This window comes from Musca domestica, unplaced genomic scaffold (genome assembly GCF_030504385.1).
Source record: "Musca domestica strain aabys unplaced genomic scaffold, Musca_domestica.polishedcontigs.V.1.1 5, whole genome shotgun sequence".
Lineage (NCBI taxonomy): Eukaryota > Metazoa > Arthropoda > Insecta > Diptera > Muscidae > Musca > Musca domestica.
In genome coordinates, this window is record NW_026712346.1 from 21,474,495 (window position 1) to 21,493,227 (window position 18,733).

An 18,733-nucleotide genomic window follows, 5' to 3' on the forward strand; every position below is an offset into this window, starting at 1 on the left:
TTTCAAGTACACTATTGTTTTTGGCTTACCCGTTGTAGCCCCAATCGGTTTTTGCGTGGTATTAGCCTCCAAAGTGGATGTAGGTGAGGGTGCCGGTGTCGGTGTCGGCCTTCCACGCGGCAGCAGTAGGGTTTCATCGTCATCGGCTGGTTTAGTTTGTATTTGTGGCCGTACAATTCCTTCAAGAGATAGGAACGCAATGAAATATAGTGAAATTACGAGAATGAACAATGCTTACTTACCCTCATAGAGATTCATATTGTTGAGGTCATCCTGGAACTGGTGATGCCTCATCGATTGATCGTTCATATTTGCATGCCGATGAAGCTGAGGTATTAGATTTAACCACATGGATAGTTTATGACCTCGATAGTGACTTTGAATTTCGGCTTTGGTACCTAAAATGATGTTTAGAATTAAATATCAACAAACCAATAAATTTATGTTTTGGGAAATTTAAAATAGGGGATTAAGAAAAACCTAAAGCTATTAGGCATTTTGAAGACCTCTCGGTTGTTCGAAAAAGATTTTTTGGGTTTTGGGTTTGGTGGCATTAAAACATCAACATTAACAAGAGTTATTTTTTCAAATATGATTAAAAACTCACTTTAAACGAGATCATAGAAAGTCAAAATATGCTACAAAATAATTTATCATAATATTCTACTATAGCTCCCAGAATATATCAAAAATCTAAATCTTACCTAAACGACAGGAATTCATAAATATTAAAAACACATGTTAGTGTTAAAGCTTTACCTCACTTGAGTTTTTGCAAAATTATCGAACAAAATAACATTTTGAAAGGATAACGGCAAGGACAGAAATATTTTTCATTAATTTTAAAATAAATTACGGAAAAAATGGAATCTCTGTTTCCATTATTTACCAAGAAAATATTTGCATCAATGTTTTAAAAATGCGTAAATATTTACTAATTGGTTTTTTCGAGTTGGTGCAATTATATGTCGTGTTAGACAGAAAGTGTCAAAACAGGAAATATTTTACACAAAATGTCTGTGTAAGCCATGTCTTAGGCCTAACCTTAAAATGTTATATTCTTTCCAACAGTTTGTGTTAGATCTTTTTATACCCTCCACCAGAGTATGGTGGGTATATTAAGTTTGTCATTCCGTTTGTAACACCTAGAAATATACATTTTGGAACTCACAAAGTATTTATATTCTTGATCAGCATAAAAATCTATGTCGATTTAGCGATATCCGTCCGTCTATTCGTCTACTCGTCTGCCCATCTGTGAAAATCGCTCTAGTTTCCGAACGAAATGAAGTAGCTTAATAAAATTTTACTCAAATGTATATTATGTCTGCAGAGCTTTTGGTATTGGGCCATGTAGGTCCACGTTTTGGTGTAGCCCCCATATAAAGGTACCTCCCTATTTTCGGTATTTTGATTATTTAAACGACATTATTCACCGGAAATTTTTCAAATTTAGTATTTGAAGTTCGCAATGAATACTACAGCCTATGACAGAAAATTGTCCGTGCAGGCAAACGCCTTCGTATAGGCCCCTATATAACGGAACCTCCCGATATTCAGTATTTTGATTATTTTAGCGACATTACTCACCGGAATTGTATCAAATTTGGTATTTAAAGTTCGAAATGGACACTACAGCCTATGACAGGAAATTGTCAGTGCAGATCCAGGTTTTGGTATAGCCCAAATATAATATACATAGTTGATGATTTTAGCTACATAATTCGCCTAATTTTTTTTCAAGTTTCGCATATCAATATTGTAATGGCTTATGAAAAAATGGGGTATGCAGGTCCATGTCTTATATACCCTAATATAAAGACTACATTCGGTATTTTTAAGATTTTAGCAGAATTTTTAACGGATTTTATTTTTTTTTGAAAATTGCCAAATTCGTTCCAAATGGTGGAGGGTATTCAAAGTTCGGCTGAACTTACAGCTTTTTTAATTACTAGTATTCAAAATGCATAATTTGTTCACTTTGGCAAAATGTTTTAATCAAAACTTCATATATCGTACTAAATTTTCAGATTTTCAAGATTTTATATATTATCCAAATTGTTCCTATTTCGGAAAAAATAATACGGAAATGATTATCTTTTACACCAAAAAGTCTTCAAATTCTATGATCTTGAAGATTATCGAGGATGATATTGGTAAAACCATTGCACATGGACCGATATCCAATTAGTACTCAATACCAAACTCAGTAACATTTAGTACCTTTCGTATAATTTAGCACCAACAGCTATCGCAATAAAAGATTTTACGGTGTTAGTACTATTCGAACAACTATAGTACGCATTTTCAAGCCCACCTCTAAGTTTCAAACACAGATACCATCTGTAATCTAAATATCAAAAATTTAAGGATTTCGGGTCCATTCCTTCGCCCAATACCTAATTTAGTACCACTTAGTATTTTTCGAACAATTATAGTACACATATCCCAGACAACCTGCGTATTTTAATTCCTGATACAAGAGATCTCAATGTCAAATTTAAGGATTACAGCTCTCCCACTTCACCCAATACCAAATATAGTACCATCTAGTACTCTTCGTACAAATATGGAAGGCATTTCCAAACCACCACCAAATCCCAAACACAGATACCATCGGTAATCTAGATTTCAAATTTGAGAATTTTATTTCTATCCCTTCACCCAATACCAAATATAGTACCATTAAGTTCATTCCGCACAATTATAGCACACATTTCCGAAACCACCTCCAGGCTTCACATGAACAGCGACCCTAGCACCAAATTTCATTTCAAACACTGTTCATCCAATATCAAATTGTACCAAATATAGTACTATTCAGTACTTTTGGCCAAATTTCAAATTTCAGATTTCAAACCAAATGGTACCATTTTAGAGTTTAAGTACCATCTTTGGCCTACACCTATCCTGCACTTCATTAGTGACTCTCATTCCAAATTTCTAACTTTTTCCGTTTTTTCAATACATAGTATTTAATTTTTAGTACTTTTCGTATCCTTTTAGTACGAATTTCCAAGTAACCAGCCTTATTACGCACCAAGTCTGATCCTAGTGCAAAATTTCAGGATTCTAGCTTCAGCAGTTTCGTCAAGGCGTGGATTCCCGGTCAATGAGTCAGTTAGTATGATATTTCACTTCTCTTTTATATACATACTAGCAAATGCCCGCTACTTCGTATGCGAAGAAATGAAATTATATTAAGTAGATTTGGAATATGAAAAGTATAAAATAAAAGGTCACTATTCAAGTTATAAATTGAATCAATAATTTAAATGCACATCGAAAATAGCTGTTCTGTATATGATCAATTCATACGTATACACAAACTGATACTTTTCCCAATAATACATTTCTAAAAATGGTTGCATTATGATCTGCTTACCGAAATTCATAACTCTCTTCCTATCTATCAATATATTTTCCTACAAACTATAGGAAATTTAGTACCATTTAGTACAGTTTTTAAACTTTCCAAAACCATCTACCTATGTCAACACTATTTCCACGAATTGTTTCTCATACTAAATTTCAAGATTTTACCACTATCCGTAAACATAATTTCAAATAGTACCAAATGTGCATTTTAGTACTTATGGTATAGATATTGTTCGTATTTCGAAAAACTCTTTAGTTTGTCTATCCTACACAACATCAAAAACTCTCACTCCAAATTTCAGATTTCCAACTCTATTCCTTCCCAAATACTGAAGTTAGTACTGTTTTTTACTTTTCGTACTTTTTAGTACGTGTTTGCAAATCCCCCGTCAACATTTTAGACCATCAACTCAAACACTTACCCAAAAACCAAATTCAATACCATTTAGTACTTTTTAATATGTATTAGTAAACTATCTCCAAACTTAAGCCCTACAGACAAGTGATCCTATTGCCAAATTTGAAATTCCAAGCGGTATCCATTCATGCAATACCAAAAGTAACTTCTCTCATCTTATTTCCAAATTTCAGCATTCCAGCATTATCCACCAAATCGAAATTGTACCAAATTTTACTACAATTTAGTACTTATCGTGTACATATATACACATTTCGAAAACTAGTAATGTTCATTTCGAATTTCAGGATTTCAGATTCAACCGTTCCTCCAAATTCGAATTGTACCAAATTAAGTACCGTTTAGAAATTTTCGTATACATAAGTACACACTTCCAGAACTACCTCTCTACATCGAACCTACTCCTCAACCTTGCTAAATAGTAACAAATAAAGTACGTTTTGGTACTTTTCGTACACTTATAGTGCAAATTTCCAAAAATCCAAAATTCATCCTACACTCCCACAGTAAACCTCTCTCCGAATTTAAGAGTCCTTCAAATACAAAGGGTAGCACATTTAGTAACTTTTAGTACTTTTAATACCTTTCTTGTGCGAATTTGCAAATACCCAGCCTTATCCGACACCTTCGGACCAAGAGAGTCCCTTACCCAAAATTTCAACATTCTACATTCAGCCGTTTCGTCTGGGCGTTGATAAATCATTAAGTCAGTCAGTCAATTACATCACTCTTTTATTAGGGTGTAAGTACATAAGAACCTTGAAGTCATGGCTAGGCATATTTGGTGACATTTCATAAAGGGATTACAGAGCCGCACCAAAATCCTGCCGTCGTTTTCCATTATAATTTGACATTTATATGCCTAGCCAAGGTTTTTATGAACTGGCACCTTTAATGTAGATAAATAGGAATTTCCAAACTTCCTACTTACAATCCAATCCTACACTTGAACAGTAATCTTAATTCCAAACTTTAGGATTCCAACTCTATCGGTTCATCTTAATCCAAATTGTGCCAAATTTAGTAAATTTTAGTACATATACATATGTAAAAATTTCCAAATACATATCATAATCCTACACTCCGACAGTAATCTTATTTCCAATTTTCAGGATATCACTTAAGTACAAGTGTTCATAACTACCTACATCATATAGTCCAATAGAAATCATATTTTGACGTTTCAGGATTACAACACTACCGGTTAACCTAAAATTCAAATTGTAGCAGATTATGTACCATTAAGTACACATAAGTACGAATTTCCAAAACATCCTACTTACCCCAATCTTAAAATGAAATAATAATCTTATATCCAAATTTTAACACTGTAGTTATATTGGTTTACTCAAATCAAAATTGTACCAAATTTAATATATTTTGTGCACTTAAGTGACAGATTTCGAAAACAACCTACTCAAATTTCAGGATTCCAGCTACCTATTTACATTGATCCTACTCCTCAACCTTGATTCCCATTCGGAATTTCACGTTTATAGTTCTAACCGTTCACTTGATAAAAAATGGCATCAAATGTAGTACATTTTAGTACTTTTCCTGTACATATAGCACGAATTTCCGAAAACCGTTTATACATCCCATCAGTGTTCCTATCTCTACAGGTTCGTAAAATACATAGAGTACCATATTTTGTAATTTTCAATACTTTTCGCACTGTTCTAGTACGAATTCCCAAAACCCAACCTTAACTGACCCCTTCGCATCAAGAGTGACCCTCGCCCAAAAATTTCACGATTCTAGATTTAGCCGTTTCGTCTGGGAAATTAATGAATCCTTAAGTCAGTCAGTCAGTCAATTAATTAACTCTTTTATTATTACAGATAGATGTCATAATAAATGAATGACACATGACCATATCAGAGTAACTACATATTATGATCAATTCTTCTAAGTATGGTCAAAAATGTCAAAAACTGAGTATAATCGCAGAGATTCTCAGATTTTTGTATATACGCATTGTCCTTGAAAATCTTACCCAATTCCATATACAGTTGATTTACAACATCGTAGGCATCCCAAAAATGCATCTCATCCCCATCCAAATTACCAGCTGTACTGAGGAAATTGGCAATCTCACTGCTACCAGAATCGTTGCCATTATGCTGATCATCCGAGTTGCTACGGGAATGACGTTTGAAGTATGTGCGCTTAGTTCTTCGCTGATTGTAGAGCACAGCCAGATTAAGTGCCTCTCTTGCAGCGGCAGCAGCGACATCTTCCATGGAACTGGTTGTAGTATTTCCACTACTGTTGTTTGCATTGGATGATGATGATGATGATGATGCTGATGACGACGACGACGACAAAGTCAATGGCGTTGATGTATTTACAGAATTTGACGGAGTTTTTTGCAATGACGATCTTTTGTGCTTTACATGAACTTCGGCTGTCAGTGCCGCTGAGGCCACAGATGTTGACGGTGTATTCATTAACTTTGAAGTCGATGCCAATGGCGGGGAAAATGATGATTGATTGGGATTGCTGCGGGCGGCAAAAAAAAAAAAAAACAGCAAAATTATGAAATTTAAACTCAAGTTCAATTTATATGTGTCCCTTACGTACCCTGTTTTGGCGAAGTTTGCTAAATATCTTAGCATTAAACGACTTATTTGTCTCTCCTGAGTTGTATAGTTATGAGGAAACAATGGTGATATGGGTAGGCCTAGCCAAAACGGTACATCTTCGCCCCTCACAGAGCCAGTGCGCTAAAATAATTTTATTTCGTTACAATGGCGACAATTATTGGACTTTTTTATTTGCATTACCTGTGGATATTCCTCCTCCACTGTACGATGTTTGAAGTGCAAAAAATATCCTTTACCTCCTCTAAGACTGTGCATGTAACCCAATTTGATGAGAGATGAGGCCGTGTGGCCATCACTTAGAAATTGCAGGGTTGCATCTCGTGAACTTAATGGGCTTCGTATGGCCTTTTCCCAGTCAGTGTATTCATTCTAGTAACAAAGCAAGCAGTTGCGAAAACGATATCTGGGAAAACATTGGAAAAACAAATACTCACCTTTAGTACCGCAAATATTTCATTCAAGTGATAATGGAAATTATTGCGGACATAAGTACGCAATATACGATCGCGTCGTGTTTCATTGAAACCAAATTCTAAGTCTTGAGCACTTAGATCAAGATGTGACTCCACGGAGGTCAGGCAAAATATAAGATTGCGTTTGGGAAAATTTGCATATTCAATTCCTGATGTACTGTAATCGAAAAATCGAAAAACATGTTTGTACTTTCTTCAAAATAGCCGTAACGTGACTTACCTAACTATAGCTGAGCCTATAGGCAGTGATAGTTTACCAATACCATCGGTATTGGGTGATATGACAGTGCCATCAACAAAAGGGGCGAAACCAACTAAAAATCTAGGGGAACGATCAAGAGACAATGCAATGAACGCGGTTTTCTCTTTAAGTATTACAGATATTACCTTGGATGATCAATTTTCACAGCTAAAAGTTCGGCCACAGACTTGGTACGCAAACAGGGTGCCAAATCATCATAGAGCATGTCGCCATGACAGCCGGTCTGTTCGGCCACACGTCGCTTAACAAATAAAGGATTTTTCTGTATTGCCCAGGGTGACAAAGCTGAGCCGCTTACCAGGCCAACATGTTGTATCAAATCTGGACAATGTAATTTGCAAAAATATTTATTTAATTAAAAATCAAAGTCCACAAAAAACCCACCGCTTGCCACCGGTGACACCGCCAAAATATTAGCCAAAGCAGCTCCGGTTCCATGTCCCAACAATGTTATGGCTTGTGGATCTCCTCCAAAGGCTGGCAAATTTTCTTTCAACCAATGTAGGCCAGCCACTAGGTCCATTAAACCAAAATTTCCTTGAGCACTCTCCTTGCCGCCAGTTTTGAGAAAGCCAAAGATTCCCAAACGGAAATTTATGGTAACTACTATAACATTGCCATGTGTTGCCAATTCAGATCCGTCATAGGGATTTCCGGAATTCCATTCATACGATTCTCCATGAATGAATAATATGGTGGGAATAAGGGATTGCTCTGACGATTCTCCACTGTTTGTGGCAAAACCTGTGGATTGAACAAAAATGCAAAATTATGTTAAGTGACTTGCTGAAGTAATTCTTATAGCGATAGCGATTACTAGTTCTCACCAATGGAAAAAAGAATTGACAAAAACAAGAATAAACAGAAGAGCTCTATCCCTTCATCCAATATTAAATTGAGTAACATTTACACTGCATATCCAAAATAATAAACATCTCTCCACCCTAGACACCAAAAGTGCTCCAAATTAGTATCATTTTGTACTTTTCAGGCCACACATGAACAGCGACCCTTTTACCAAATTTCAGACTTCAAGCCTATCTGTTTAAACAATACCAAATTGTGCCACTTACAGTAATATGTAGTACATTTCGTGAACGTGCACTTTCTGAAACCACCTTTCTATCACAAACCAAATACCAACATGGACACCAATTCAGAATTTAAAAATTCCAGTTTTATCCGTTCACCCAATATAAAATGTACCATTTTAACAGTTCGCACACTTAGCACATATGATTCTCTTAGTATCACGATTATCATACCAAATTTCAAATTGCGTTCGTATATGGTACCATTTGAGGAAAGTTTTTGGTACATTTATCCTGCACTCTGTTAATGACTCTCATTCCAAATTTCAGAATTTCTCGTCGTCTGGGCGTTAAGTCAGTCAGTTATTAACTATTCTGTTATAAATATAGATCAGAGGGCTGCAACGGGTATGCAAAAATTCAAGCATACTCGGTTTCTTACATGATTTTTGTTGATGCAGTCGTTTAGTTTGATCTGAATGAAATGACCGTTTTCGCTTCTGATCGAATCGAACGCTCAGTTTGAATCACTTCACTCACAATCAAACATGAGCGTTCGAGACGGTTTGATGTGTTCAGCAACATGAGTTGGTCGAACACATGAATGTAAATGAGCAATCACAACCGTGATTGTCTTCTTTGAATCGAGTTCGCTCAGCGTCATTGTTTATTCAACCATTTAATCAAGTTGGGACAGTTTATTTTGACTTTTTATACCCTACAACACTATGTGTTGGGGGTATTATAAGTTTGATTGGGCCAGAATTTATGTAACACCTCGAAATATTGGTTTCCCATATAGGAAAGTATATATGGATCTTCCTAGCTCGCCGAGCTGAGTCGATCTAGCTATGTATGTCCGTCCGTCCGTCTGTCCATGTTAATTTGTAATCACTCTACAGGTCGCAATTATGGCCCGATCTTCACGAAATTTAGAATGGAGGTGGGGTTAAGGTCAGAATAGAACCCTATTTCTTTTGGAGATGATCGCCAAATGTTTAGGGGTTGAAATGGACCAAATACTGAAAAAATGTCGGATTTTGCAGTAGCTATAGAGGTCGCAATTATAGACCAATCGACGCGGAATTTCGCATGTAGCTAGAGTTTAGGGCGGGGAAGAAGCCTACCAATTTGGGTGGTCATCGGATGATGTTTAGCGGGTAAAATAGACCATATATTTTTTGTTGAAAAAATTCAAAAATTTTCATTAAACCGCGAATATTTTAAATCCCGGCGAAATCACAAAGGCATGACAAGGTTACTTCTGATCTTTACATTGATGTTAAGATCCAACAAATCGGATATATAGCAAAATATGTGAGATATATATGTCTATCAAAGAAGATATGCTTGAAAGATCTCATATATGTCGAGAACGGCTGAACTGATTTCGACAGTTCTCATTCATTTTGTCATATTTTTGGCATATTTTCATTTTGAATTAAATCATAATCATAATTCATTGCAGCCCTCCAATATAGATAAATACACCAAACGTTGGACCTACATTAAAGATGTTTTTTGAGGTGTTAAACTACAAAATAAGAACACGAAATGTACAATTTCAGCAGATTTAGTGTGAAATAGAGACAAAATCTTTGAAATACCCGATTTCGTTATACAGTTTTTATGGCTAATTGTGGACCGAGGTATCAAAGAATGAAAATACTAAGCTTGGTAAATATCGGTTCGGATTTGAATGAATCACCCTTAATATATTTCATCGATTTAGCTATCAATCTCACAATTTGATGTGATATATCTTTTTAATTCTCAATATACAGTGTGAGATGAAAAAACAAAGGTCAGCTGAAAATGTGCACCTTCGATTGGCCACTAGAACTCAAGCGCCGGCCATGGTGATGGTGTTGGCCGCCATAACAGCCGATGGTCGCTCTCCGCTCGTATTAATCGGCCGTGGCATCAGAATAAATGCCTAATATTATCGCGAAAATATTCTGAAGGGTGTATTAAAGTCTTGGGCACGCAAAAATTTTGGCCACAGACCTTGGACAGTCCAACAGGACTAAGCATTATCGCACTCAGCACGCGCCACCCAAGAATGGTTACAAAATAAGGTTTCTCGCTTCACTTCCAGCGCACAAGGTCCACAAAAATATTCGGATACCAATCCGTTCGACTATTGTGTCTGGAGTATTTTGGAAAGCAAGATTGGCACTAAAAAATATCAAAGTGTCGATCACCTCAAGCAAGCGCTTCGCCTGGAATAGGCCAAAATACTGCAGAGCAACATTCGGGCAGCGTGTGACGGTTTCATTGGCCGTTTGAAGGCCATAATTCGTGCCAAAGGTGACCAATTCGAACAAATCTAAACTTATTCTAAAATTTGATGCAATTTCCGACATTTTTTGCTTTCATTCAACAAAATTAAAAAAAAAGTAAAAATTATGGCGTTTGACTTTGTTGCAGTTTTTCTATGTCACCCTGTATACGTCTCTTGAATGGTTAATATCGCCCGCTATGTATGTTTTATCAATCTAATATCACGTTATCAAGGAAGGTTGCTTTTTTGAAGTCTAAGAGTCGGGCAATTTATAAATATATACATACTAGCTGGCCCGGCCCGCGTTGCCGGCCCGTAATTTTAGTCTTTAATGCTTATTATATCCTCCACCTTGGAAAGGAGGGTATATTAATTTTTTCATTCCATTTGTAACATTCATAAATGTTCGTCATAGACCACATAAAATATACATATAAATATTCATAATAATCAGAACAGTGTTGGCATGCTTTTTTGGGATACCGTAGTATTTTGTTGTTGCAAAAATCGCCAGGCTTAATCCCATTTATAAAAACAACAATAATGGGATTAAGCCTGACGATTTTTGGCAACAACAAAATATATTCATAATCAGCATAAAAGTCGATAAGTCGATTTGTCATGTCTGTTTGTTTAAATTACAATACAGGCTACATTATTTGACGTAGAGCATCAAAATTTAGCAGAATAATTTGTATTGTGTATAGGATGGTTGGTATTGAAAATGAAATTTATCGGTCCACGTTTTGGTATAGTCCCCATATAACGGTATCTCTCGAAATTCGGTATTTTGATGATTTTTGTCACATTTCTCCTCGGATTTGTCTAACACATATAACGATACCTATCGATATTTGGTATGTTGATAATCCTAGTCACATTTACGCACACAATTGTTTCAAATTTGGTATTTTAGAAGGTTTGATAGATGACAATGCTTGAAGTATAAAATGGTCCACAGAGGTTCCCGTTTTGGTATGGCCCCATATAACGGCCTCATTCACTTTATGATTTTTTGATAAGTTTACTGCATTATTCAAACAGTCTTACTGGTATATGAAGTTTAAAGTGAAACACGCTTGAATTTAGATACTTTTATATAAAAAAGTTTCCTTTACCCTCAGATGGATGATAGTAATAATTCTGCCCGGCCGGCCAATGAATTTTGCATATTGAGTTCTCATTGGACGGATTATTGTGATATGATAGAAGTAGGTAGGTCCACGTGTTGAAATGAGCCCCATAACGTTTTGTCGGTTATTTTTGCTTATTTAAATGTGTTCGCATCTTCCAGCTGAAGCACGATGTAGATCCTGGAGTTGAAAGCTAAATGCCAATTTCAGACATGAAAGATCGTCATTTAACATTTTATTGCGTACTATTTCATTTTTGATATTATTCATTCAGAATTCAAAACAATAAAAAAATGTACACTTCTATATAGTTTTTAAATTGAAAAAAGTTCACGCCAAAGGGGTTTCTTCTTTTATATTTTTATTGGCATATTTTACGCAATTTTTTTTTTTTTGCAAGATTCCATTCCGAAGTTGTATGAATTGTGAAAATCCGTCAAAACGTTCTTGAGTTATAAGCATAGTAACTAATAAACAAATTGAAAAAAATCTTCAACTTGTTCGCTGGTTTTTACAGCCAACATTTTTAAAGGTCCTTACGAAGTTTGGTCCTTACTATTATTTTGAAATTTGATTCCTTTGAAAAATGTTCTCAGTTTTTCCCTAATTTAGAGTTTATGCAGTGCAATATGCTCTTTTTGATTTTTTATCAATTTTGGTTTGACCACTTTAATTATTTTGACATCATCTATTCAGTTCCGCCACTCCATAATTTTCGTCGCTTTCTACTACCCAAAAAGACTACAAATCATATAAAATTAAAAAAAAAAAAAAAACACTACAAATGTACATTCCGAAATAGTAAGTCTAAATGGAAAAAAATCATGCAAAATAAAACATTACTATTGTACACTTCAAAAGTCAAAATGAAAATTTTAAAATTTCACATTTTTACGCGATTTTTTTGGATTTTATCCTTTTCTGCCAAGAGACAATTCCGAATTTTTGTAAATCGTTAAAATCAGATCAGCGGTTCTTGAGTTATAAGCGTAGTAACTAACACAACTTCCTTATGTATAGACAGATTAGAAGTATGCATGGTCAGTTCCCTGGCGCCCAAATAAATTCCTAAGTTTGGAGGGAAAGTCAACAGTATCTCGTGTAATAATTTTCAAACCGATATCTTCATTATCTGGCAAATATAAAGAAATAAGGCGTGGTCAATATTTTTTTCTTTAAAAACCTAACTCGGGGTAAGACGAACGTTTGTACAAAAAATTATGCAAATCTGTCCAGCCGTTTTCAACTGATTCCGTTACCAACAAACAACAATTGATTTTTATATATATAGATTTAGATGTCATACATATGTTTTATGCTATTTGATATTAAGGTAATCCAAAGTCGTTAGATGCACTATGTAACTACGATATTCAGAAAAATATATTAAGTAATATAAGTTGTAGTCCTCCTACATATGATATTTTTATGATTTTAACAGCACCGTTATCTGATTATTATGTCTTTATGCATTTCTTTGTAACATGGAGAAGGAAGCGAGATAGACCCATAGTTGCTCTAAACGATCTGCATAGAATTACATTCTGAGTCGATTTATGTATGTTCATCCGTCCGTCTGTACATGTATATTTGTAAAACAAATACATGTCGCATTTATTGCCCGATCGAAATGATATTTTACACAAATCATTTCTTGGAGATAATCGGTCTATATTTAGATATAGCTCCCGTATATATCTGTAGTATTAGTTCAAATTGGATGAAAATCGAGCCGGGAAACAAATATGTAAAATTTGGTGGAAATCGGTTTAGATATAGCTACAGCTCCCATAAATATTGTTAATAAGATGTGTTAGTTCCATTCTAAACAGCCGTAATATGCACTCCGTGACATCGATATTCGGGGAAATATATCAAATACAGCTCAGAGATACATTTGCCAAATTTTATCGAGATCTGTTTAGATTTGGATATAGCTCCCATGCATATCTTTACTAGATTTCAAGTATATTGTGCACTTAATGGTTAATATAATTTGGAATTAAATTGACTTTGAAAAATACAAATGAATTCAGTTTGCAAAATTCTATAGAGATCGGCTCAGATTTGAATATAGCTCCCATATGTGCCTCAAAAATTGTAATATGAGCTCAAATAAGATGGGTTTTGGTGAAGTCTGTCAAATTAAGTAGAAATCGTTTAAGGTACTTTCATATATTAATTTCTTTCGGCTTTAAATTGTATTTCCTTTAAAACCATAATACGCATTCAAAAACGTTATGGGTAGCTCTACTAAATATAGAAGCTGGTGTAGGGTATGATTAAGTCGGCCACATCCGACTTTCGACCTTCTTTTACTGTTTTTATACCCTCCACCATACTATGGAGGGTATATTAATTTTGTCATTCCGTTTGTAACTGCTCGAAATACTCATGTCAGACCCAACAAAGGATATATATTCTTGATCAGCATGAAATTCTAAGACGATTTAACCATGTCCGTCCGTCTGTCTGTGTGTCTGTCTGTCTTTCGAACAAATTGAGAAAGAAGGCTAAAATTTTGCAGACATGTATATTTTGCCAGTAGGCAGGTTAAGTTCGTAAATGGGCCATGTAGGTCCAAGTTATCATATTGCCCCCATATAACGGCACCCCCCGATATTCGGTATTTTGATGATTTTAGCGACATTATTCACCGGAATTGTTTCAAATTTGGCATTTGAAGTTCGTAATGGATACTACATCCTAAGACAGAAAATTATCTGTGCAGGTCCACGTCTTCGTTTAGTCCCCATATAACGGCACCCCCCGATATTCGGTATTTTGATGATTTTAGCGACATTATTCACCGGAATTGTTTCAAATTTGGCATTTGAAGTTTGTAATGGATACTACATCCTAAGACAGAAAATTATCTGTGCAGGTCCACGTCTTCGTTTAGCCCCCATATAACGGCACCCCCCGATATTCGGTATTTTGATGATTTTAGTGACATTATTCACCGGAATTGTTTCAAATTTGGCATTTGAAGTTCGTAATGGATACTACAGCCTAAGACAGAAAATTATCTGTGCAGGTTTACGTCTTCGTGTAGCCCCCATATAACGGCACCCCCCGATATTCGGTATTTTGATGATTTTAGCGACATTATTTACCGGAATTGTTTCAAATTTGGTATTTGAAGTTCGTAATGGATACTATATCCTAAGTAAAAAAATTAGCCATGTAGGTCCACGTCTTCATATAGCCCCCATATAACGGTACCCCCCGATATTCGGTATGTTAATGATTTTAGCGACATTATTTAACGGGATTGTTTCAAATTTCGCATGTGAATTTCGTAGTGGATACTTCAGCCCATGCCAGAAAATTGTCTGTGCAGGTCCACGTCTTCGTATAGCCCCCATATAAGGTAGCCCCCATATTCGGTATTTTGATGATTTTAGCTACATTATAAACAGATTTTTCTTCAAGTTTTGCATTTAAATATTGTAAAAACTTATGACAAAAGTTGCCTATGCAGGTTCACGACGTCGTATTAGCATTCGGTATTTTAAGATTTTAACAGAATTTTTAACGGATTTTATTTTTTTTTTTTTTGGAAATTGCCAAATTTGTACCATATGGTGGGGGGTATTAAATGTTCGGCCCGGCCGAACTTACATCTTTTTTACTTGTTTATACCCTCCGTTTGTAACTCCTCGAAATACTCATGTCAGACCCAACAAAGTATTCTTGGTATTCTTGATCAACGTAAAATTCTAAATCGATTTAGCCATGTCCGTCTGTATTTCCCTCTGTCCGTCTGTCTGTTGTAATCACTCTATCTTTCGATAGAAGGCTAAAATTTTGCACACATGTTTATTTTTCCAGTAGGCAGGTTATGTTCGTAAATGCGCCATGTAGGTCCACGTTTTCATATAGCCCCATATAACGGTACCTCCCGATATTCGATATTTTAATGATTTTAGCTACATTATTCACCGTTTTTTTCAATGTAGGTCCACGTCGTATAGACACCAATATAACGGCATTATTCGGTATTTTTAAAATCTTAACAGAATTTTTTAAGGATTTTATTTCCAAATTCGTTCCAAATGGTGGAGGATATTCAAAGTTCGGCCCGGCCGAACTTACTGCTTTTTCACTTGTTTTCATTAGAATCTAAATGCACTTCAGTGTTGTTTCAGTTTACCATAAAATCATCATTTCCACAATGCTTGCAGTAATTTCGGAGTTCAACAAACTGCAATGCACTACGGAATTGAAGATTTCAAAGCTATTTAAAAGAGTAACGTACACATTTCACTTTCTCTTTTTGACTACTCCTCTCAATACTTACGCCTATGTCTTCGGTTTTCGTAGGGCACATATATATTCAGATAAAGACAGTCTTCCGATTGATTGCTAAGCAATGGCAGCAGTCGACGCAGCTGGGCCAAACGGGCTCGTGGCACTTCTAGCAAAGCTTCAGGACCATTGGGGGGAATTGGCACGGTTTGTGGGCAAACGGGAGAAAAACGATCAGCATTGCGTACCGTTTTCCATGTTGATGGGGTGATTGGTGGCATAAATCTAAATATATGAAAAAATAAAAACAAGAAGAACAAGACCAAAGTCAACATTGTAAATTCAATTAAAAATCCATCAATATATTAGAGCTACTAGTCGTAAATATAACTAAGGTTTTGCTTATTTTGTACGCCTTTGAAATCCGTATTGCTGCACTTGCTTCTAATGAATCAGATGTTTTGTATTATTGATAAACATTAATTTTGATTGATTTCCCTTGTGAGTTTACGACCACAATGTAAGTTGATTGGTGGATAATTAATAAATGCAGGTTATTTAAAGAACTATAATTATGATGTTTGTCATATAATCAATTTCGGATTTTTATGAAAACTTCAAAAAAAGAAAGTCTCCAAAAATCAATTCCTTTCGGTATTATTTTCTAATCTCGGCATCGCATAGCTATTACAGAATTTATGTTATTTAAACTGTTATTATATTTCCTTGTTGTGCGGTATTTATTACCCCCAGGTCTGAGTTATACTTATTCAAACCGTTGACACTCTATGGAGAAGGTTCCGAAGCAGTTGGACAATATTGACCAATTCGTATCTAATTTAAGACTGATAAAAATTTTACAATGTGCCAGATTTGACCTATTGGAAAATGTGGAAATATGCGTAAGGTAACAGATATACCGGACCGAAGTATTACATGTTCATACTTCATCTATTGCAAATAAAAGTATTGGTATGTGCGAAATGGGATCGGCTATTAATTTCGCGTTTTATGAGCTTCATGAATATTCAAAATATTGGCCCTTTGTGGGGGAGGTACCAGGAGGAGTGGACCAGATCTTTAGTTAATAAAAGTATTGTGATGTGTGTGATTTGACGACAATCGCACTCTTACTTCACATTTTATAGACGTTATAATTAATCAAAATGTGGACCCTTTGTGGGAGGTACATGAAGGAGTGGACCGATATTGTCCATTTTCGCAAAATCGGATTATCCTTTCTCTTTCTGTGCAGAGAATATTTTTTTTTGATATTTCGACTTTTTGTGGGGGAGGTACCAGAAGAAGTGAACATATATCTTCCATCTTCACAACAGACCTTGGCCTAATGAAAGTATTGTGATGTGTGTAATTTGAAAACAATCGAATTCTTACAAAACACTTTTATAAGTGTTATTATAATTTAAAATGTTGACCCTTTGTGGGGGAAGTACCAGAAGGAGTGGACCGATATATTCCATCTTAGTAAAAATATTGTTATGTGTGTAATTTGAAGATAATCGGACACTTACATCACATTTTATAAGAGTTATGATTCTTCAAAATTTTGACCCTTTGGTCATATAAATGTTGCGAAGTTTAAGCCATTGTTAAAGCACGTGGTGCTTTCGAAGATACGATCTTTATTGTTTACTTCAATGAGGTAGGGTTAATTAATTCGCTCCTCAAAGTAATGATTAAGTGGGACAGCTAAAAACAATGTGATAAAATGCCATAAGTTCCAGATACATGGCCATTGCGAGATGTACAATTGTGTCAACTATGCTGTCAAAAATTTAGCTAATGTTTGCCCAAATGCAAATGAAAACAAGTTAAAAAGTTATTATATTGGTAATATTGTCCATTTCGTCCATTTAAGTCAAACATTCATATTTCGACTACTACCCCCACTTTGTATGAGATGTGCTTTTTTAGAAAATTTTGTACTTTTGTGTTGGAGGTACCAGGGAGAGCGAATAATGGATCTATGGTTAATAGAAATATTGACATACACGAAATTTTAACATATTGTGGGGGAAGTATCAGAAGGGGTGAGCCAATAAATCCAATATTTACGTCAAATTTTGTGTTTGAAGAGAATCCGATGCTCATATTGCACTTTATGAGGGTAATGGGTATTCAAAATGTTTACCCCTAGTACCAGAAGGAGTGGTCTGAACAATTCCATTTTCATACAAGATCTAGATTTGTTAAAATATTGACATCGGATGATTCTTCCTCTTCCTATGAGTTAAATTATTTTCTTTAGGGATTTCGACTTTTTTGGGGTAGGTACCAGAAGGATTGGACCAATATTGCATATCCGCGAATTCGACCACAGTTTTATAATAATATTACGATGTACCAGGTTTGGGTGACCCTGGGCACCCCTCAATTCAAAATGTCCTGAAGTGGTTTTTGTCTAAAGAGATTGCAATGTTTCTTTTTGCAAACAACGTTTTTAAACAAAATATTTACACTTCCACAATGTTTTCTAATCATATGTTTTGTCTGGATTCCTCATTCATTCGTTCTTTCATTCCCCTAATGTTACCATATTCCATATTCACCAAATCCTACGAAATCTGAAGAAGCTAAAACAAAAACGAACGCTTCCGATACGATCTTGCGACATGCCTGATAGAGACAATTACTGTTGGAAAATAAATTTTTATTCACATTGGTGAACTTTCGCAAGGAAAGTAATGCAACTTCCAATGTATCGTTCTGAGTCAATAAAATTGTTACTGTTTATTGTTCCAATGCAAAATGTAAAGGACGCATTTGCGGAAACATTTGCGACGTATCTGAACACGATATTAATATCTGACAAATGGAAATATTATTTAAAACTGTACCACGCAATCTTTGTTTCGTTTTGGCGTAGATAGAGAACA

At 35.3% G+C, this 18,733-nt stretch overlaps 1 protein-coding gene across 1 annotated transcript in view; it reads right to left on the reverse strand.

Annotated features, from left to right (window-relative positions):
* LOC101888015 (uncharacterized) overlaps positions 1 to 18,733 on the reverse strand; it is a 50,291-nt gene that overhangs the window by 6,725 nt on the left and 24,833 nt on the right. The window contains exons 3-12 of the mRNA XM_020037264.2: positions 15,889 to 16,121; positions 7,522 to 7,881; positions 7,263 to 7,458; positions 7,096 to 7,197; positions 6,837 to 7,032; positions 6,583 to 6,771; positions 6,380 to 6,522; positions 5,793 to 6,298; positions 243 to 398; positions 30 to 179 (exon numbers count right to left, since the gene is read on the reverse strand). Of these exons, the coding sequence (XP_019892823.1) occupies positions 30 to 179; positions 243 to 398; positions 5,793 to 6,298; positions 6,380 to 6,522; positions 6,583 to 6,771; positions 6,837 to 7,032; positions 7,096 to 7,197; positions 7,263 to 7,458; positions 7,522 to 7,881; positions 15,889 to 16,121 (2,231 nt within the window). The remainder of the gene's footprint in view (positions 1 to 29; positions 180 to 242; positions 399 to 5,792; positions 6,299 to 6,379; positions 6,523 to 6,582; positions 6,772 to 6,836; positions 7,033 to 7,095; positions 7,198 to 7,262; positions 7,459 to 7,521; positions 7,882 to 15,888; positions 16,122 to 18,733) is intronic.